This window comes from Mastigoproctus giganteus, chromosome 8 (assembly GCF_048544385.1).
Source record: "Mastigoproctus giganteus isolate SK-2022 chromosome 8, ASM4854438v1, whole genome shotgun sequence".
Classification (NCBI taxonomy): Eukaryota; Metazoa; Arthropoda; class Arachnida; order Uropygi; family Thelyphonidae; genus Mastigoproctus; species Mastigoproctus giganteus.
The window spans coordinates 58198748-58222765 of record NC_143582.1 but is presented as its reverse complement, the minus strand read 5'-3'; the positions used below and the strand labels follow the sequence as shown (position 1 = coordinate 58222765).

The 24018-nt window shown below is 34.8% G+C and overlaps 1 protein-coding gene across 1 annotated transcript in view; it reads right to left on the bottom strand.

Moving 5' to 3' along the window:
* The window catches only part of Sec63 (translocation protein Sec63), a 237335-nt gene that overhangs the window by 47683 nt on the left and 165634 nt on the right, over positions 1-24018 (bottom strand). The window contains exon 14 of the mRNA XM_090379377.1: positions 4562-4710. Within this exon, the coding sequence (XP_090235503.1) occupies positions 4562-4710 (149 nt within the window). The remainder of the gene's footprint in view (positions 1-4561; positions 4711-24018) is intronic.

The following is a 24018-nucleotide window of genomic DNA, read 5'->3' as shown; positions in this document are numbered from 1 at the left end:
ACTTAAAAAAAAAATCGTGAAAACGTATTTTGCATCCCATAGGAATAAATGGAGGTATAGTTAAAATATAGTGCTTATTGTGAACCCAATAACACTTTTTTTTTTTTTTTTTTTGGTAATTCGTTCCAAGACCTTGGAAAGTTTCACTATATAACTAAGATATTTATCTCTCTAAAAGGTCATTTTTATATTGGAAATTGCATTACATTTTCATCGTTATCATATGTTCCATTATAAGAATCAATTTGGAATGCCTTTGCGATATTTTTCTAAAACACATTACTGGAGGTCATAACCATAAAACAATAAAAACAAACTGCACTTTCGGGCTTATTGGGCTTTTCTGTTAGCATAATCTATTATAAACAGGTAGTAAACTCGATCTTATTGCATTTGTGATAATAACGATAACTGGAATATTGAATTTTTACATTATGGTATTATGGTGAAACGAGTTCCCCTTCGCTGAAATCTTCAATCATATAAAAATAAATAAATAAATTTTCAGAAACTTTTCTTCATTCCTATTTACTTATTACAACGGTGAAGTGAAAGCGACCAATGGAAAGCACAAATGGTGGCAGGGCTAGGAATAAAACAAAATTGATTTAGAAATGAAGATAATTAAGAAGTACGAACCAGTAAAAAGTTTGCCATCTGTTACACGGGAATTAGGTTTACCTGCTTCAATAGTGAATACTATGTTAAAGGACAGGGCGCATATAAAAGAACATGTTAAAGGATCAACACATTTAAGACTAACAGTGATCACAAAACAGTGTTCAGGTGCTATATCGAAGATGGAAAAGCTTATTAATAATATGGATGGAAAATCAGATTCAGAACTGAGTGCTCGTGAGTCTAACGGCCATTCAAGAAAAAGTAACAAGTATTTATGAAGAAATCAAGGATAAGTACGCTGAACTGCAAGTCAAGTTCGTGGCAAGCAAAGGTTTTATAGGCTCAAGCGTCATGCTGGTTTCCAAAACATTAAAGTATGCAGTGAAGTTGCCAGTGTTGATTCTGTAGCAGCAGAGAAATTTTGTGATGTGTTGGAAAAAACCCCTTCTAAATCTCCACAGCCCTCAACTTCCACAGCAGCATACTTATCAGCTGGAGAGTTAATTCTGGCAACGATGCTCAAAATGTAAAACTTGCTGATGTTATGCTTGTCTCCTCTCTCTTTTTGTAATCTTATAATTTTGAAAATTTTGTACACTTTTGTAATTTTTCCTGTGCATGAGATAAAAAAATTGAAAAAATAATGCTATTTACATGTTCGTCGAATATTTCTTTTTTGCTTCAATCAAATTTGTGAGTGCTGCATAAGCATTTAGGGAAATTCAGACTTACGTAGAGTTCCATGGAACACAACCCTTACGTAAGTCCAGGAGAGGCTTATTCATCAAGAACAGCAAAAGTTTTCGTAGGTTCAAATTTTTTATACAGTTATAAATGGATGAAGCTTGGTGCAGGTATATTTTCCTAAAAGATACATTAAGTAAAAAAAAAAAAAAATTCTTATTGCCCAAAACAGAAAATATAGTTAAAAAAAAAAAAAAAGAATGATTAGTTACAAAATCTAGTAATAAAAGAATATGGCAATCTCTTGTTATTCTTTATAGAAATTGAGGATGCTTTAAGTTAAAATATAACTACAGTCGAATCTCGTAATACAATGTTCAAAGGACCTAAATTTTCACGATTTGTAATAACGAGGTCCATAAAAGTGTCCAAATTTTACTTTTTTTTTTTTTTTTTTTTTTTGGGCACATATCTGAGAACAATAATAAATAATATCAAAAATAAATTTAAAATAATTAATAAAATAAAATAATAAAAACAAAAGCCTTGTTTAACATTTTATTTGTAAGATAAACTAAGAAAAAAGCAAGTAACAAGCAAGTAACAAAAATGAAAATATTGTACAGTATATAATTTGATATATACAATATTTCAGTATCACAGTAAAAAGAATTAATCTCAATATAAAAGGAATATCAACATACAAATCGATATATTGATATATCAATATCAACATACAAACCATTAACTTTTTAATAAATTAATCGAATTTAAAGAAAGAATCCAATGTTCTTTGCACAATTTTTGTCTTGTCCTATATGCATTTTTAACTAAAGCACAGATATCAAATGCAATAGTTGTTTCTTTATTTATTTATTTATTTTTTTTTTTTTTTTGGTAGTTGTTGGAGCATCAGCTTCTGTGGCCATAATGCACCTCCCAAGGTTTTTGCAGTACTTTGATCCAAGCCCGAGGCGGGATTCAAACCCGCGACCTTTGGGTTGCCAGGCAGGCACTTTACCCACCCGGCTAGCCCGGTCAGTTGTTTCTTTATCAATGTTACTGCAGTCCAACACATTCTCTATCATGCTCAATGCATTTTGGGTATTTTTTTTTAGATGACAGTGTGTACATGCTTCTTCACTTTTGCTGTTGCTGGTAACAAAACGTCATCATTTTGTTTGGTGCTCAGCAGCTCTTTTGGTGTTGCGTTGCTGTGGTAGAAACTACATCATGTACCTTCACAAACTCTTCACATTTGCCGACAAAATCCATATGCTCCTTCAAATTTCCCCATTCCTCAATATTGCTATCACATTTGTCTGCTGGACCATGCTTTTCAATGATATTCTCTCCAAAGCCACTTTCTCAAGTACTGATTATTACATTTGATGCAATACTGTCTCAAGCAATAACAAGATTACAGATAGCATCCAAGACATTCCAATTTGGCTGCAAATTGTTCACTCTCCTTCTATGTGGAGGATCAAGTACCTTATCAGGCAGGCTCTATATACTCTCTTGTGGTTATAAATAATGCCTTGATCCAGTGGCTGCATAAAACTGGTGATAACGGGAGGTAAAAACAACAGCTGTATATTTGTCAACTTAAGTATCTCAGCAGAATGTGCTGTACAACAATCTAGAATCATCAAAATGTTGCTTTTTTCTGAAGTCATTCTTCTGTACACTTTTGATAACAAAGAGGGAAAAATTTTGACCATAAGCCAAGCACTTCTATTGGCCACATAATCACAGGGAAGTTGGTTGACTTCTTTAAAACGTCTTGGCTTGGAAAATTTACCAATCAAAAGTGGGCATAGTTGTGTATTGCCATCTGAATTGCAGCATAACAGAACAATGAGTCTTTGTTTACTTAATTTTCCCCCATGACAAGACTCTTCTCAAACAGCAAATGTTTTGTTTGTCAGCAAATTATAAAACAAATCTGTCTTGTCAAGATTAAAAATATCCTTTGCCTCATATTTTTCAAGGATGGACCGTACAGAACACAACCAGTCTGTAGCCTTTTCTTTGTCGACTAATCCAGACTTGCCGCAAACATTTCACGAAATCAAGTTATCAAGTTATTCCTGTCTTTAAATATTTAGAGCCAGCTACTGCTGCATTTGAATTCGCTTATTCCATGTTGCTGAGCTAAATAATTTGCCTTTTCTTGAAAAATCAGACCTGACATTGGCAAATTAAGGTGCACGCATTTGTTAGTACCACTCGAAAAGTTTTGTTTCAAGCTCCTTGTGTTTTTTAACATGAATGTGTTTCCTGTTGCTCCAGTGTCACGCACTTCAAGTTTTTTTTTTTCTCGTTTTCAGTATTGTAGATAAAGTAGGTAAAGGGATGTTGTATTCCTTTGCAATGTCCGTTTTGCTTCGTTCCATTCCTATTTTCAGTACAATTTTCAGTTTAATTTCCAGGCTTACACAGTTTACATTTTGTCGCCATAACACTACTAGATGAGATTTAATATAAACAAACTTCAAATTAATTTAAAGACACAAGTTCCAAAAAAGACATAAGCTCAGATAAAATGACACAAAAAATAGATTATACTGTAGCAAAAGACTCTTGAACTGGCATAACAATTGCAATTGACCTTTTCCCGTGGAAAGAGAGAGAGAGGGAGTGTATGTAAACACTCCATTACAAAAATTGTTTATTCTTTAGTTAATTTAACATCATCTTTTCAGAGTGCATTTAAGTTGTAGCTACCATAAACTGGTTTTGTTTACACAAAAGTAAATTATAACAAGCCAGTGCCATCCTTTAGGATGGCAGGGAACCAGATGGCCACAGGCAATAATCAGACAACTGTGCCATGTTTTGTATTAAACATACAAAATGACAATATTTATTTCTCACGGGGTGAAAACAAACTTTGTAATACATATTAACCAAATTTTGTAATAAGTGAATATATGTACTTAGAAAAGCCTATCCTTTTGCAAGGGAATGGTATGTGCCTCATATAAACGAGTATTTTGTATAAACCAAGTTTGTATTAACGAGATTTTACTGTATATACACAAATTATATTTAAATGATAATTACTAGAAATAATATACTTCCAACAGTTAGCATGTACAACAATTCACGTACAACTGAATTTTACAAGTGATAAGAAATTGGATAAGAAAATCAAAAGACCATTATAAATTACACAAATGTAGGGCCCAAGGTTTAGTATTGTTTCCAAAATTCCATTATGGAAACAATACTTCCTTAACTTAAAACTTGCCTCATTTTCTTCTATTATTTCATCAACGATTTCTGGCTCATGTGAATGTTCCTGATCAAAGAGAATACCCATATTTTGTCTACAGAGAGTGGCGGTTACTGTTACTATAGCTCCAGCAGTGATTGTACAGGAATCTTCATCATCTAACACTATACAAAAATTTAATTATCTGAATAAATAATGGAATCATATTAAACATTCACTTTTTCATCTAAAATAATTCACATAATTATCTTTTAAAACATTTGTCTCTGAACACTGGCCACTGCTACACTAGTTTGTAAAGTATATCTATAATATGATTTGCATCAATGTTTTACATCACAGGTAGAGAAAGACTGTTAAGAAAGGTAATGCTCTCTCAAACTGGAAGTCTACTACAGTTTGAAAGAACAATGAATTTAGTAAGACCGCATTTTACTTTACCTGTGTTGTTAAACATATGCAAATCATACTATTGCAATTATACTGTGGTATTTACAGACAGTTTCAGAGTTTTATAAATTCATATGTGAAAAATTAGTTTCTAATGAAACTAATGTAAGTATAGAGACAAGACATTTCACTACATTGAAACTTTTTTTAATCCAGAAGAATTGCCCATTACAATTTTAACTGATAGCCATACATTTCAGGCAGTTTTTCTTACTCTTTTTTTGAAGCCTCATTAATAAATTTTGATTTTATAGTTGAAACCCTACTATAACACCTTGGAAGAAAGAAGTAGAAAGTCATGCCAGATGTCAATACTACAGTTCTTGACAAAGAAGGGAAAGGAAGGCTCAGAACAAGATGGAACTCAACCAGGAACCTCACAATAATGTTGCTCCATTACATCATTGTCACATAAAATATCAGTGAAGTAAATACGTACTCAAGCGATGACTCCACAGGACCAAATTAAGTTAAAATTTTATTTTATTAATTGTTTTATGTATAAGTATAAATAAAACATGTGCATTAAATGTTTAAAATATTTAATTATTTATAAAGAATAGAAATATTAGTACATACTTGGAAAAATTTTGGGAATTTTGGAACCTATCTCATTTAATTACATTATAATTTGGTCTTGTTTTACGACTTTTCATGGTGCCTCCGTAGCCAGGTGGGCAGGAGCAGCAGTGCATAGCAGACGCTTCTTGATTAGACCGGGGTTTGAGCCCGTCACCACCAAATACAGAGGATGCGGAAAGGTCAGGGAATGACCACCGCATATCCCCAGAGCAATATGGCCTTAGTTGCTAATGCACCTAAAAACCAAATAACAACAACTTTTCATTTTACGATCCTGTTTTGCTGGAACCTAACCTTGTCGTAAAATGGGTCCTACCTGTAATGTACTTTATTTTAAAAAAAAATTGATTTCATGTGAATTTACATTTAAGCATGTCTTGCATTTATGTGCAAAAATTCATGTAAACATTAAAAGTTCTGTTTTACTTGACACAACTGTCATAAAAACAATACATAGTAACAGCATTACTGTTCTTCAAAGAAACATCATCCTTCACAAAATAAGAATTAAATATTGAAAAAATATATATTGTAATTTAAATGTAATTGAATAACTAATAAAAGTAATCTGTATTAATAAACATTAATACAGATTATTAAATATTAATAAAATATATTGAATTATTATTAATTAATAAATATAAAAAATTACAGGCAGAAGACTGACTGCAATATTTTTTTGGATCCCAGAAGCCATGTGTAATTGTGCATAAAACTTTTTATGTAGATTGGAGCAGGAAGAGATGCAAGGAGCAAGTTCGCAGTAAGGAGCATTTCTTATCCCTGTCTAAACCATGTACAAGTATGTTTCAATAAGCTAGCGGCCCGAATTCGCTCTGTTAGTAGACATTATTGGTTTATGCATTTCATAGACAAATGACAACTCATAACTTGTTATGAAATAATTTTTAGTAAATTAATAAGAGGAGTTTACCTCAATATAGTTTTTGAAATAATTTTTGCAGTGACTACTTACTTAGAAATCATTCTGGCAGTGTTTACAGGCAGTTCTCACTTTACAAGTTCCCAGGTCTATGAGTTTTTTTTTTTCGTTTTTTTTTCTTTAAAGTATCAAGTATCAACAAAATCGAAAATATGAACATTAATTGCAAAAAAATGAATGTTAAACATTCATAAACACCACATTTCAAACCACTCGCATAACTATAGAATACAGTGTACCCAACTTTACGATATTAATCCGTTCCAGAGACACCATCATATCGTGAAAATATCGTAATGTGAACCCAATAATACACTGTTTTTTGGTAATTCATTCCACGACCTCAGAAGTTGAAATTTTTGCTATATAACTCTCTAAAATGTCATTTTTATAGTGAAAATTGTATTAGTTACCAATTCAAATCACTAAAATGCACTACACTTTCATCGTTATCATATGTTCTGTTATAAGAACCAATTTTGAATGCCTTCGTGACATTTTTCTAAAGCACATTTCTGGAGGTCACGACGAAAAAAATAAATAAAAACAATTTCCACTTTCCAGTTTTTTGGGCTTTTCTGTTACTGCAAGCAATTATAAAAGGGTAGTAAACTCAATGTTATTGCATTTGCAAAAATACCGATAGCTGGAATTGTGTGGTTTTTCACGTTATTATGGTGAAATGTGTTTCTCCTTTACTGAAATCTTCAATCATATAAAAAGCTGGCCATAGATGCCAATGCGCAAAAAAAAAAAAAAATTCCATACAAACAAAAAAAACGTATAAAAAACATAAATAAAATTTCAGAATCTTCTCTTCATTCCTTTTTTTTAAGCTTCTTAAACTTGTTGCTCCGCACAAATCGTGCGGAGCAACAAGTTTAACAGAACGCACAAATAGTTGCAATTTGTGCGTTCTGTTAAAAAATGCTTATGCACTATTGAAATTTATAAAGAAAATAGAAGATTATCCTGGAAACAAACGCCTCTTGAAGCATTTCTGAAGAAGACGACTCCTTGTGCAACAAACCAACGAGTGCCGAGCCAATAATGTGTGATCAACGAGTGTGCATTTAGTCGATGATGAAGAATAACCATTCTTTAAAATTTGTAAGTCATAAACAATTTCTTTATTATTATAATTTGCTTGATTTTACAGGCTACATTTTAATTTCTTTGGATAAATCAATCATTGTTTAAACAAACTAATTAGCTGACTAATTTCATTGTTGAAAATGTAACCCATATTTTTAACATTATGTCTATGAGATTTAATTTCCACTTTACGAGCGCGCACTAGGAACAAATTAACTGGTAAAGTCGAGAACTACCTGTATTTCTGAGTGCAAAAATTGCTGCAAGGATAATTTCTAATTGTAAAGCATTTTTTTTTTAAATTCTTATGGACTTTTCACTTATTTGCTTCAAAGCATAACAGAACATATTTAATTTTTTTTTAAATAGTTGTATGTGTAAATTTTGAACATCAATAAATTTGTTTTAAAAAGTTTAACGTATCTATTGGGTACCATTCATAAATATGTCAATTTGTATGTTGTGACGAAAACTGTATTCCATTCCAACATTTTTGTTCTGACACCAATCTGCAAATAATTCTAAAATGCCACATTTCTCTTTCCACCTGCCTCTGTGCTATCTGCAGTACAGTACTACACCCTTCCACAGGATGTGAAAGTATGAAAAGTCAGTTTATTGTGTATTTAAATATTGTTTCATTTACTTTTGGTTGTTAATGTGAACAGCCATAAATATATTTTCCTTGGTACTTTTTAACATTCTAATCCAAGGCTTGGTCATTTTCACTTTATTTCTCTAGTGAACAGTGTTGTGTTTTGACTGTTTTCTACATTTCTAAAATATATAAGGAGCATAACTTCATTTTAAAGGTATGTTTTTGCAAAAGTATACATCTTATCGATAATACAGCTTATATCTTTAAACTAAAAAGCACAGAAACATTATTTCAAGTTATTGTTGGGGGAAGGGGAGAATTATGTCAATCCTGCTGAACTAATATTGAAAATATTTATTGATCTTTTCAATAAGTACAGTAAAAATAACAAATAATCATGATATTAAGAGTAGGACAGCTCAGGACTTATTTACCAAGTACAGGGCAATGTTGGCAAAAAGTTGCAAGTTAGGATTGAATTTGAAAGTGTCTACAATTCTTCCCAGACATGATAGAAGAGAGTATATGTTAAGAGCTTTGTCAATCAATTCAGCCCTGGAGAGAATGTGCAAGGACCCTTGGGTAGTATTTTGCTCAGTGTGGTATGTGCTTGTTAACAAGAGAGACTATTTTTACAGGAATGGGTTCAAAAATATCAAGTAATGCTATCGAGGCAGTGAGAGGTGGGTCGGAAAAGTGCTAGCTTGGGGAGGGATACGTAAACTAGAGCCGCAGGCAGTGGTGAAAAAGATTCTTGCGTTGCTACTATTGGTACATCCAGCCACCTGGAAAGCAAGGTGTCTGGGATTGCTGGCACTGCTGTGGGTTATCATGGAACAAATGAATGCATGTGCTGTGTTAGAATAACTAAGGGTAAGAACACGTGCATGTATACTTGCATGTACAATAATGCTAGGAGCACTGTAAAGAAATTTGATGAATTTGAAGTTCAAAGTGTTCAAAGGGTTAAATCAAATTAAATCATCAATTACAGAGATTGTAGGAACAGTGGAGACGGTGTCACTTAGACATAAGTGATACTGAATTTCAATATGGGGAGTACAATGTATACAAGAAGGACAAGAGGAGGTGAAGCAATTATGCTCTTAGTTAAGAGGAATATTAAATCTAAGGCAGTGCATCCAGTTGACTTAGGTGACAAGTGTAGTGTTGAGTAAATTTGGTGTGATATAAGCATGGGGAAAACAAAATTGAGAGTGTTATAAGACTAATCATTGTGATGAGCATACAAAACAGCTGTATAGGGAAATAGAGTAAGCCAGAAAATCAGAATGTCTCATAATGGGGATTTAACTTTCCAGATGTCGATTGAAATTTGTGGGTTTGTCACTTAACACAGTAGCAAGATTTTGTGGATTTCTTGGATGAATGTTTTCTACAGCAGTATGTCAGAGAGGCAACAAGAGGAAGCAGTACTTTTCATCTGGTCATCAGCAGTGATTTTTGATGCATTAAGAATCTGAAGTTAAAAGACCCACTGAGTGTCAGCGATTCAGCGCACTAATGTGGAATTTAATTTAAGACATAACTACTGTAAAGGAGAAAGGCTTTTGCTTTCATAAGGATTTTTACAGAGGTTTCTGACAGTTTTTAAATTGTGCAGTGGGACCAACTGATGATGTTACAAATAGCAAATTCTAAATGGGAAGTATTCAGGGAAGTAATCAAAGAAGAAACACTGTTCAAGGTTTAGACTTAAACAGATGTTAGATGAACTATTGAGACAGTTGGCAGAGAAGAAAAGTGCATGGGCTGCATATAAATTATCAGGTGATACAGAAACCTATAGTAGATATAAATTAGTCTGTAATCAAATTACAAAGGAGGTTAGGCAGGATTATGAGAAGTCTCTGGCAAAGAATGCAAAGAAAAATGCAGACTTCTACAATTATATTAATAGTAGAAGTAACAGTTTATCGGTTAACTATTGGTGACCCTGCTCAGGTTGTGGACAAATTGAACAGGTATTTTGCATCTACACTCACACATGAGGAATTCTTTAGGGAAGGAAATGCCAGAAGTTTATCAAACTGTAAGGAAGAGCTAAATGACTTTGTGATAACTGAAATGAAAGCGGAGGAGAAATTGTTGAGGATGGACATAAAAAAAGGAACCAGGGATGGATGGAATCTATTCCAATTATATTAAGGAAGGCAACAAAGGAAAGCAAACCCTCAGCCATCATTATGAGAGCATACTTGGATTCAGGGAAGTTCCCTACGGACTGGAGATGTGTAAATATATCTCCAGTTATCACAAATGGGGATAAAAAGGCAACATGACTAATTACAGGCCTGTTAGCTTAATGCCTGTTCCATGGAAAATAATGGAATTACTAGTTAAACAAGTAATGTAGGACCATTTGGACAGGTGTTCAATTATACTGCAGTCAAAGCATGGATTTGTTAAGGGGCAGTCTTGTCTAACCAATCTGATAGGCTTGTAAGTTGTAGTGACCAAGGAACTGGATGCAAAAAATAATTTGACAACATATACTTGGATTTCATTGGATGGGTGACTTTTTTTTTTTTTTTTTTTTGGCTGATGCTATATAAGCTTGCTTTCTTGCATCATTTACTCCTACTAGAATTATAATATACTACATATACATAAACCATTCTAGACAAACATAAAACTGTGCGTGAAATATCCGTTTATTTTAATCTGACCTATCAATTTTTCAAAAAACCTGTCTCTGACTGAAATGTGAAATGATTTACTAGAGAATATAAAGATCAATCTGTTAGTAGCTTCTATGATTGTTTCCCCAAACACTTCCCATTTAGAATTTGTTGTTTGTAATATCATTAGTTGGTCCCGTTGTATAGAATTTAAAAACAGTCTGAGACTACTTAGTGTCTTTTATGAAAGCGGAACCACTAAGTGGTTCCTCTATCTGCAGATTCTTAATGCACAAAGAATCACTGCTGATAATCAGATCAAGATTATTGCTCTTTCTTGTTGCCTCTCTAACATGCTATTGTAGAAAGCAGTCATGCAATAAATCTACAAAAGTATGAGTGACCAACCCCAGCAAGACCTATTTTACACAAACTTCCTGAACCTTAGGACTAGATTAAGGAAAAATGTTCCAACACATCAGCATAAGAAACTGAGACATGAGTAGTGATATCAACGGTTTTCAGAAGTTCCTTGAATTTAACTTCATATTTTTGACTGTTGAGATTGTTTCCAATAATTTGCAGATTGAAGCAGTTTTCAATCAGAAATTTTACAGCTTTCTTAACCCTGTTCATTTCACCTGTTATGTAATCATTTATTTCCTTATGTATCTTATATTCTTGTGTACAGTATCAGAATATGAAGCACTTTCATTAATGCAAAATAAAAAACACTGAAGAAAATTTAACTTTTATAACTTATTTGTCAAAAAAATTTGAGGTTTGGTTGTCCAAGAAACCACCATCCTAATTAGAACACAGTTTTTGAGTCTGTTAAAACAGGAAAGTCCTCACTGAACTGAATAGAAAGTGTTTTTTCTGTTTGTTTGTTATTTGGTTTTTAGGAGCATTAGCAACTAAGGCCATATTGCTCCGGGGATATGCGGTGGCCATTCCCTGACCTTCCCGCATCCTCTATATTTGGTGGTCACGGGCTCGAATCCCGGTCTAATCAAGAAGCGTGTGGTATGCACTGCTGCTCCTGCCTACCTGGCTACGGAGGCGCCTGTTTTTTCTGTATTATCAGCCATGGTATAGAAATTAGAATGAATGATTTAGTGGACTTTGAATTTAACAGACAAATAATTTCTGTCCTAAAGTCAAAATTTAGAATTTATTTATATCTGATAGTGTCGCACATCTGTCTGATGTGCAACACTATCAGACAGATGTGCTGAAAATTTCTTCTCATGAAATAAAGGCTGTTTTACTGCTCAACCTAATGCTGAGAGGTTAGTTAGCAGGGATGGGAGAATTAAATGAGTTTTTCTGCCTCCTAAAACTACTTCACTGATACAGCCGATGGATCAGGTGTAATCACTGCATGTAAGAGGTTGTATAAGAAGGTTTTGGAAGAGGTGATGGTTGTTTTGGAAGAAACAGAAGACCCAGAAGAAGCTACAAGAGGCACCAGGACACTGCAAAAATTTACATGCATACAGCGTCTGATCTGTTATCTTCAACTTAGCAGCTGCATGGAAAGATATGAAGATTACTACATTGGCCAATGCTTGGAAAAATTTGTATGATGTAGAACCTAAAATGGACCTTGAAGCGTCTAATTTTCAGGACACTCTTCTGAGGGCCGGTAACAAAAATGCAACTGAGAACGATGTGGAACAGCGGCTCAAAAATGATGGTGATTCAGGCCATCAAATTTTTTGTAAGGTAGAGAATGCGGAAAATCTTCATGGAGAACAAGATGATGATGATGATGACAAAGAATTAGTTGGACCTCATCCTAAATTGTCTGTTATAAGACAACATATGGATGATATCATCATCAGACCCTGATGTGCTTCCTTTTTATTAACATTTTAGAGAATTTCGATCTACAATAATAAGGAAGCAGCACCAAGGTGTAAGGCAACTGAAGCTTGACGATTTCCTCAAGATTACTTCATCAACTGGATCTGTTTCACCAGAACCCTCTACCAGCAAGGAATCAACACCTCTTGCTCCAAATAACAGTTGTTTCTATCTCTGAAAATTGTGATTCTGTCAATTAAGTTAATATTAATATTGAATATTATGTCTTTTTTTAACATTTTTTTGTATTTTTTTTAATCAATGGGGTTTTTAAAATATTTTTTTCCTCTAAAAAATGGATATAGCATTAGTATATGATATAAGAAAGCAAGCTTATATAGCATCAGCCAAAAAAAAAAAAAAAACACTTCTAATTTCACCAATCCACTCACTCCAAACCGTTCGTCTAGTTCTGCCTTGAATCTACTTAAGCTATCAACTTCTACGACAGATGGAAGTTTGTTTCAGCAATCAACCACCCGCTGGCTAAAGGAAAACTACCACACATCTATCCTACATCTGTCTTTCCTCAATTTGAATTTATGTCCTCTCAGGTGATTATTCTGAGCAAGAATCCCATCAGCATTGAACGTGCTCAAACCATTCAAGGCTTTATACACCTCAACCAGATCAGCTCGTAGGTGCCTAGTCTCCAGACACTGTCATTTGGAAAACTTAAGCCTTTCTTCCATTCATAATCTTGTTGCCCTTCTCTGTACTCATTCCAACAGCTCTACATTCTTCTTAAAATGAGGCCTCCATTTTTTTTTTTTTTTTTTTTTTTGTAGTTGTTGGCGCATCGGCTTCTGTGGCCATAATGCACCTCCCAAGGTTTTTGCAGTACTCTGATCCAAGCCTGAGGCAGGATTCGAACTCGTGACCTTTGGGTTGCTAGGCAAGCACTTTACCCACCCGGCTAGCCCGGTCGGCTTGAGGCCTCCAGACCTGTATACAGTACTCAAGGTGTGGCCTGACCATTGCCTCATACAAGGGTACAATCACCTCCTTATCTCTGCTAGAAAAATTCCTGTATATCATTGACAAGACAAGATACCACGAGCTACTCTTGCAGACCATCTGCACTGCTCAGAGAACTTCATATATGCCTGCACAATTACTCCGAGGTCCTTTTCACTCTCTACCACTGTCAGTGTAATACCACACAGTTGATGCGTTACACTGGGGTTACTGCTTCCCATATGCAAAACTTTACATTTGTCAATGTTAAACTTCAGTTGCCACCTCTTAGCCCATCTGCTCAACTTTTCAACATCCTGTTGCAGCAGCGTACTGTCATTAACAACCCTGCCGACCTTTGTATTGTCTCTGGACATTAAGCCTGATATACCATCATCAATATCATTAATGAATACAGAAAACAACAATGGACCCAACACTGAACCCTGGGGGACTCCACTAATAACATTAGTCCACAAAGAGCAGTGTCCATTGATTACCACTCTCTGTCTTTTCCCACTCAACCATCCCTTTATCCATAGCAGCAATTTGCCTCCAATGCCACACTGCTCCAATTTGTGCAGCAGTCTTCCATGTGCAACAGTATCAAAAGCCTTTCTAAGATCCAAATATACGATATCAAAATTATTCTTTGCATCCAGTTCCTTTGTGATTACATCATAGTATCCAATCAAATTGGTCAGACAAGACTTCCCCTTAACAAACCCATGCTGTGTCCAAGCTATAACTGAAGTCTTGTCTAGATGATCCTGCAATGCATCTTTAACCAGTGCCTCCATTAATTTCCCTGGAACAGAAGTTAGACTAACAGGTCTGTAATTACCTGTGCTCCCTTTGATCCTCCTTTGTGGATTGGAGTCACATTTGCACATCTCCAGTCCATGGGTACCTTCCCCTGAATTCAGGGAAGCTCTCTTAATTTTCCTGCTCCCAAGGTGCCTTTCTTATGTTTATCTTCAACAATTTCTCCTCCACTTTACTCTCAGTTATAACAAGATTATCTAGCTTACTGCCAGACTTTAATACACCTCTGGAATTCCCCTCCTTGAATAACTCCTCATCTGTCAATGTAGATGAAAAATATTCATTTAGTTTGTTAGCTACCTGAGCAGGAGCATGAACGGTTGAACCATCATTATCAAGTGGACCAATCTGATTCATCTCCTTCCTTCTAGAGTTTACATAAGTAAGGAACTCTTTGCATCCTTTGCCAAAGATTTCTTGTAATCTGCCTTTGCCTGCCTAACCTCCTTTGTGACTTGGTTACAGACCAGCTTATATCTATCATAGGCTTCTGTTTCACCTATTAATTTATATGTATCCCATGCATTTTTCTTCTCTGCCGCATGTCTAATTATTTCATCTGACATCCATTTAGGCCTAAATCTTGAACAATATTTCTTAGTTGGTATGAAAAGCGTAGTAGCTTCCAAGATTAATTCTTTGAATGCTTCCCACTTTGAATTTTATGTTGGTAACATCATCAGTTGGTCTCACCGTATAGAATTTAAATACCGTCTCAGACCACCGCAGTCGCCTTTATGAATGCAAAAACCCGTCCCTGTTGAAGGCAAAAATTTAAATGAAAAAAAACCAATGTTCACATTGAAAACAAGTTTGTGTGAGCTTTAAGGAAAAAAATTAAAAAAAAAAAAAAAAGTGGTTAAACACTCCATTGGTTACACTGTATAGTTTTTGAAGTGTTTAATTAAAATAAAGTTTGGTTCCTATAGTAAATTTATTTTTATATTTTGTTATATTTTATATAACAGGGTTGCTTTATATAACAGTGTATATTTTAAGGGTTGCTCTTACGAAGAAAGGGTTAAGTTTTGCAGATTACAGTGTCTGGGGACTAGGCACCTGCAAGGTGTATAAAGCCTTGAATGGTTTGAGCATGCTCAATGCTGATGGGATTCTTCCTCTTGCTCAGAATAATCACCTGAGAGGGCATAAATTCAAATTGAGGAAAGACAGTTGTAGGATAGAAGTGCCGAAGTTTGCCTTTAGCCAGCAGATAGTTGATAGGTGGAACAGACTTCCATCTTTTGTTGTGGAAGTTGATAGCCTAAAAAATTTAAGGCTGAGCTGGACAGGTATTTGGAATGAACGGAGGGGTGAAATGGGAGTGTTTCTTTTTTTTTTTTTTTGGCTGATGCTGCATAAGCTTGCTTTCTTGCATCGTATGCCTCTACTAATATTTTTAACACATTTTTAACGTGCATAAATTATTCAATGTACATTATAATAATATTTTATTCATACTTATACATTATAATAACATTTTAATACATCCTGTATATTGTAAGTTCGTTATTAATATATGTTTTTAAAACACATTCGATTTAATGGATTTTAGTAATGGGGGACACCCCTTCCCCCAATTAGTCCGTTAAATCGAGGGCTACTGTATATAGCAAACTTAATAGGTGTGAAAACAAAGGTTTACAAATTACAAAGATAATATTAGGATATTACATATTTTTGTGACGATCCTTTGTCTTATAGTTATCTTGTTAAAAAAAAAAAAAAAATAGGGAAACAAATTTGGCAAAATTTTATTTTGCTTTCAACATTGTCCAGATTTGATAACATGGCCACATGATTTACATATAAATAAACGCAACATAAGCAGGATGTTCACAACTTGCTCTGAAAGATGTTTGTTATTTGGTTTTTAGGAGCATTAGCAACTAAGGCCATATTGCTCCGGGATATGTGGTGGTCATTCCCTGACCTTTCCGCATCCTACGTATTTGGTGGTGATGGGCTCTGCCCTGAAAGAAAATAAGACTATTGAGAGTACTTCTGGAAATGCTGTCCAAAGGGGCAGAGACTGAGAGTAAGTATCTGGATTGGGTTAGAGGTAACACTTAATTGGTATATACAGTTTGTATATTATTAGAAGATACAGTAGTGGCCATGTTATCAAATATGGACAATGTTGAAGGCAAAATAAAATTTTGCCAAATTTCTTTTTTTTTTTTTCTTCTTCTTTTTTAACAAAATAACTATAAGACGTAGGGTGTCACAAAAATATGTCAAAATTAAGTAATTTCCTGGAAATGCCATGACAACTGTCACCTTATATGTTCAACTAATGAGAAGGCCACAAGAACTCTTCAAAGCTGGGCCCAAAACTAGCCCAACATATGTTGTATGTCCATTATGTTCAAATTATAGTAGAGGATATTAGTCTAATGTACTGAGTTTATAGAAATTTTGCATTTTTACTATTATAGGGGAAAAAACACCAGGAATCACTATTCACAAAATGGCAGCCAATAAATGATTTTCTCTCCAAAAATATTAATGGAGGTAATGATTTCCTGCCAATAAGAACTAGGAAGAAGCAATGGCTGCAGATATGGTTAAGCATAATGGCCAAAGTTTTATGGAAAAAAAAAAAAAATCCTGGAAGTCAAAATGTCAATCCCAAAAACAGGACTTCTGAAAGTGGACCAAAGAGTACTCAGAAGTACAGTATTTAAACTTTACCTCCACAGAGGCAGGGCCAAGCAAATAAATACAGTAAAAAAAAAAACCAAATTATCTGGGGGGAAAAGGAAGCCTATGATATAAGTACTGTGAATAAGTCCCACAGAATACAATGGAAGAACAACAATGCTTTTAAAATGAAGAACACAAAAACAGTAATAACAGTGCAATCCCTCCACAGAAAAGCACAAAAGTTGTACCAAACAACTCACCAATACTTCATAATATGATATAACCATCCATATAAGGGAGAATTAAAAAAAAAAAAAAAAAACCAGCACTAAAAACCATAGAACACAGACCCAAAACACACCTAAAACACAGGTCAAAGGACCAGCCCGACTGGTTGTGAATGACAAAGAGGGTACTGAGAATGCTATTCTGCAATGCTGAAGAGACCTCTATTCTGCACCTCAATTCATTCATTCACTCACTACATTACAGACAGGTGTAGCTTTATCTTCTGGTATTACTGCATCAAGTAGGATAGAAAGGGAGGTGGTGTTATGCTGTTAATTAAGAAAAACATAAAATCAAAAGAAGTGCATCCAGTTGATATAGATGAACAGTGCACTGTTGAGTCAGTTTGGTGTGACATAAACACTGCGAAAGCAAAAATAAGAGTAGGAGTGTGTTATAGGCCTAATGACTCGAATGAGTACAATGAACAATTGTACAGAGAAATAGAGTGAGCTAGTAAATCGGAATGTCTTATAATGGGGGATTTTAACTTCCCAGATATTGACTAGAACTTGTCGGTTGGTCACTCACACACTAGTCAGACTTGTGGATTTATTGGATGATTGTTTTCTGCAGCAGCATGCTCAAGAGGCAACCAGAGAAAGTAATACTCTTGATCTGGTTATCAGCAGTGATCATTCATGTATTAAGAATTTGCAGATAAAGGAACCACTAGGTGGCAGTGATCACGGTGTACTGATGTGGGATTTACTTAAAGATTTAATTACCATCAGGGGTAAAGGAAAGGGTTTTCGCTTCCGTAAAGGTGAGTACAGTGGTCTCAACTGATGATGTTACCAACAGTAAATTCTAAGTGGGAAGCGTTCAAGGAATTAATCGTGGAAGCTACTAAAAGTTTCATACCTATTAAGAAATATTGTTCAAGGTTTAGGCCTAAATGGTTATCTAATGAACTAATGAGACTCGTAATAGAGAAGAAAAATGCATGGGATGCATATAAATTATCAAGCGACTCAGAAGCCTATGGCAGATATAAGCTAGTCTGTAATCAGGTGACAAAGGAGGTTAGGCAGGCAAAAGCAGATTACGAGAAATCCTTGGCAAAAGATGCTAAGAAAAACAGCAAGGATTTCTTTACTTATATAAACTCTAAAAGGAAGGGGATGAATCTGATTGGTCCACTTGACATCGATGGTTCGACTGTTGATGATCCTGCTCAGATAGCAAACAAACTGAATGAGTATTTTGCATCTACATTCACACATGAGGAATTATTAAGGTTTGAAAATGGCGGAAGGTTATCAAATTGTAGCAGGATACTTAATGATTTTGGAATAACTGAAAGCAAAGTGGAGGAGAAATTGTTGAAGTTAAACATAAGAAAAGCACCTGGGGTGGATGGGATCTATCCAGTTATATTAAAGGAGGCGGCAAAGCAACTAAGCAAACCCTTAGCCATAATTATGAGAGCGTCCTTGGACTCAGGGGAGGTTCCCACGGACTGGAGATGTGCAAATGTATACCCAATTCACAAAGGGGGATCGAAGGGTGACACGAGTAATTACAGACCAGTTAGTTTAACTTCTGTTCCGGGTAAAATAATATAATGGAGTCACTGGTTAAAGATGCATTGCAGGATCATCTAGACAAGACTGCAGCAATAATTCAGACACAGCATGGGTTTGTTAAGGGAAAGTCTTGTCTGACAAATTTGATAGGATATTATGATGTGGTTACAAAGGAACTGGATGAAAAAAATTATTTTGATATCATATATTTGGATTTCAGGAAAGCTTTTGACACTGTTGCGCATGGAAGACTATTGTACAAATTGGAGCAGAATGGTATTAAGGGTAAGTTGCTACAATGGATAAAAGGATGGTTAAGTGGGAGAAGACAGGGTGGTAATCAATGGGTGCTGCTCTTCGTGGACTAATGTTATTAGTGGAGTCCCACAGGGTTTGGTGTTAGGTCCACTGTTGTTTTGATATTTATAAATGATATTGATGAAGGTATATCAGGCTTAATGTCGAAGTTTGCAGATGATACAAAGGTTGGCAGGGTTGTTAATGACAGTGATGGCAGTGTGCTACTGCAACAGGATCTAGATAATTTGGGCAGATGGGCTAAGAAGTGGCAACTGAAGTTTAACCTTGACAAATGCAAAGTACTGCATATGGGTAGAAGTAACCCCAGAGAAATGTACCAACTGTGTGGTACTACACTTAAGGTGGTAGAAAATGAAAAAGACCTGGGAGTAATTGTGCAGTCAGATATGAAGTTTACTGAGCAATGCAGACAGGCTGCCAGGGCAGGTCATGGGGTTTTGTCAATGATATATAGGAATTTTGCTAGCAGGGAAAAGGAGGTAATCATCCCTCTGTATAAGGCAATGGTCAGGCCACGCCTTGAGTACTGCATACAGGTCTGGAGGCCTCATTTTAGGAAGGATGTAGATTTACTTGAGCGTGTACAGAGAAGGGCAACAAGATTGGTGAGGAGATTGAAGGGATCCTCTTACCAAGAGAGGCTTAAGTTCTGCAAATTGCAGTGGCTGGAGACTAGGCACCTGCAGGGTGATCTGATTGAGGTATATAAGGCCTTGAATGGGTTGAGCACACTGAATTCTGATGGGATCCCTCCACTTGTTCAGATTACCAACCTAAGGGGGCATAAATTCAAATTAAGAAAAGACAGATGTAGAATAGATGTGCGGAAATTTGCCTTTAGCCAGCGGGTGGTTAATTGCTGGAACAAACTTCCATCTCTCGTTGTGGAAGTTGATAGGTTGAATAAATTTAAGGAGGAACTGGACAGACATTTGGAGGCAATGGTGTGATTTTTTTTTTTTTTTTTTTTGGCTGATGCTGCATAAGCTCATACACTTGCTTTCTTGCATCACATGCCACTACTACTACTACTATTTTCTGCAATAGTCAAACCAGCAAATCAAATCAGATTCCTTGTGGGAAGGAATAGCAGGATCAAGTTCTATGGCTATTATTTAAAATTATAACTCTAAATTCTTCTACATTGAAAAAAAGTTTCAAAAAATGAATTGCCCTGTCTCTATAACTAGTGGATACTTATACTATTAACATATGTTTAGAGAACTTATTAGAAATTAATATAAAGTAGTTTTCTAATGAGTATAATGACATTTTCAGCTAGCAGTTTCTATTGTTAGAATTAAACTGGAACTTAGATTTTATTTTTAAAATTATCCACTTAAAGAACTATCAATTTTTTTTGGCATACTTAAAGGTGTATCAATGTATCTTACATCAGTGTTGCAGCATCAAGCTGACTGAAAGCATCCCTTCCAGGGGTTAAAACATCAACAGTTTTATGCTGTGATTCACACTAACATGGTAACAAAATAACATGATGTTATTCAAATCAACTTATAGACATTATACAGTAGACTCTTGATTTTCCGGGATAGATGGCAAAAAACAAATGATGGATAATCGATTTCCCGGTTAATTCAAAAATACAGAAGTCCCCAACATACGTAAGAGATATGTTCCAGGACTTCTTACTTCGTCGAGTGTTACATAACTCGGGAATGGCTAACAACATATTGCTACTATATTATTATTGACAAACTGAATTCCACGTGATACTTGTTAATGTTTGGTCATTTTCATACATCCTTATTAGTTTAATTTTCTGATCCAAATCGATGGCTTTCCTTTTGTTGATAGATTTACTAGAAGTGCTGTCGCTTATTATTCTCTTAGTTGGCACCATGATAACGGTCAAAATGAAATTTTCTGAAAAGAACTTCACAGGGTTAAGGGGGAGGAAACACACTATCACCTCACGCGAACTCACATTTTACTAAAGCACATTTCTGGAGGTCATTGCCATTAAACAATTTGCACCTTCCAGGTTATTGAGCTTTTCTGTTCGTGCATCTAATTATAAACTGGTAGTAAACTCGATCTTATTGCATTTGCGATAATACCGATAGATGGAATTCTGTGGGTTTTTACGTTATTATGGTGAAATGTGTCCCCTTTACTGAAATCTTCAGTCATATATATATAAAAAAAAAAACCATAAATAAATTGTAAGAATCTTCTCTTCTTTCCTATTTTTCTGCTTGTTACTCCATATCTCATTTGTCCAATTTGTGCGTGCCGTGATCGTCATTATTGATTGCTTATTTTATTTATTTATTATTTTTGTTTGTTTTAAATTTTACAATCCTAAAAAAAAAAAAAAAAAAAAAACCATTTGAGTGAAAAAAAATTTACGTAAAACAGTAGTTGCTTAAGTCCGGGACTTACTGTATCGAAAAATGTTGGGCAACCTATGTAAAAAAATATGGCGATAGATATTAAACGAAAAAAACTTACTTATCACGTGTCCAATACGATGCTTCCCTTTATTTTATGCGGTGTCAATTTTAAATCTAATAGCTTCTCTTTATTTTTTACGATGTTGCGTATGGTTTGATCACAAACATTATAATGGTTCGCGATTTCTAAACAAAAAAAAATACTATAAAAAAAAATTCTGACATCCCTGACACAAATAACGAAACAAAATTTATCCTTTTGCGCTGCAACGGAACACAATAATCGATTCGATGCACTAAAACAAACTAAACATTTGGTCTCTCCCCCCCACTTTTTGAGCGGCGGATGTGAAGACGGCGGGGGTTGCAAGATAATAGGTACACTAATCTGCCAATGACGACTTATAATGCCGCTTGTCACTTATTTACGACTTGCAAAATATCTGTTTATACCTATTCTAGTTATTACTTGAATTTTATGATTTCTGTTTTTGTTTTTTTTTCATTTGGAGTCTTGAAGTGTCCCGGTTAATCCGATCCCAGTTAATTGAGAGTCTGCTGTAAATGTTTAATTCAGCCAGCACAAATGCAGGGATTTGACTCAATAATACAGCAGATGAATATTTCACCTTTACAATTTTTATTCAAGGGCATAGGGAGGAAATATGACCCACGCATATCTTGTTGTTATCAAACAGGAAAGGAATATACAAAGATATATCATTCAAATGATAAAAGAGCAACGAAAGTGAATTTTATTCTGATGTTTTAACAAAAACATAATAGGGAAAATAACTGTGTGTCAGAGACAGGACTGCAAGGTGACCACAGAAAAACCAGACTGCAATTGGTTTTGAAATTCTGCAGCTTTGTTTTGTTCAATTACTTCAAACAGAAAGGGCTTGCTAAATAGTTTCAGTTAAAAAAAAAAAAAAAAAAACACACACAAAAAAATTTTATCATTTAAAAAAAAAATTTCCAATGGAGAAAAGCAATATAAATTAAAATATAATGGAACTAAACTGAAAATTTGATCACTCATCATTGTATATTAAAGGTGTATTTGGAAAATTAAATGCACTAGGCATAATCCTTATGGGTTTTGATAATTAACTATATAATATCGGTGTAAATACACCATAGTTAACCCATAGATTTGGGCTACGATTGTAGCGTAGAAGGCATCGTTTTAATTGTATCTCATAATGTGGTTGCTTTCACAACAAGATAGCTACTATTGAATTACTTCAAATAAATAACGCTTCTCTAGTAGAGAAGGCTACTGTTATTTATTTTCAGCGGTACCACCACCCAGACGATCGTTTCGAAGCTTTTTGGCTTCGTCATCAGTGGGCGGGCAGGTACCCAGGTAATACAACAAGCCATCTCAGTTGCGAAGTTATATCCACATTATGAGAGATGCCAGAAGGGTGTGGTGGTAATGTATTTGGAAAATTAAATGCACTAGGCATAATCCTTATGGGTTTTGATAATAAAAAATACATTACCACCACACCCTTCTGGCATCTCTCATAATGTGGATATAACTTCGCAACTGAGATGGCTTGTTGTATTACCTGGGTACCTGCCCGCCCACTGATGACGAAGCCAAAAAAAGCTTCGAAACGATCGTCTGGGTGGTGGTACCGCTGAAAATAAATAACAGTAGCCTTCTCTACTAGAGAAGCGTTATTTATTTGAAGTAATTCAATAGTAGCTATCTTGTTGTGAAGGCAACCACATTATGAGATACAATTAAAACGATGCCTTCTACGCTACAATCGTAGCTCAAATCTATGGGTTAACTATGGTGTATTTACACCGATATTATATAATTAAAGGTGTATGAACATAACAGAAACTGCTGTGTTCATCTCTCCATAGAAATTGAAATTTCAATGAAAGAAACAGTTGAAACTTCACTCTTTTGGTTGAAAGAATAACAAAGATTAAAGAATTCAATTCCACCAAAACAGAAACAATGGTTGCAAAATTTATTAAAACTCAATAAAACAACCATAATGAAAACTTTATATAACTAAAATTAAACTAACAAACATATAAAATGATAATACTTACTTAATCAGAAAATATCAGTTTGCTCAATATTTTTTTACCAGGCAGTAAGCTCAAATACCAGACTGTCCAGGTTCAAAACTGGACACCTGGTAACCTTAATAACATATATATTTTTGAACAACGTGTCGTCATTTCTTTTTACATGACTTTCTGATTCACGACGAGTGAGATATGGGAAAGGGGAGTAGCCTTTTCTCCATATGCACTTGTATAAAAATTGGAAACTATGAT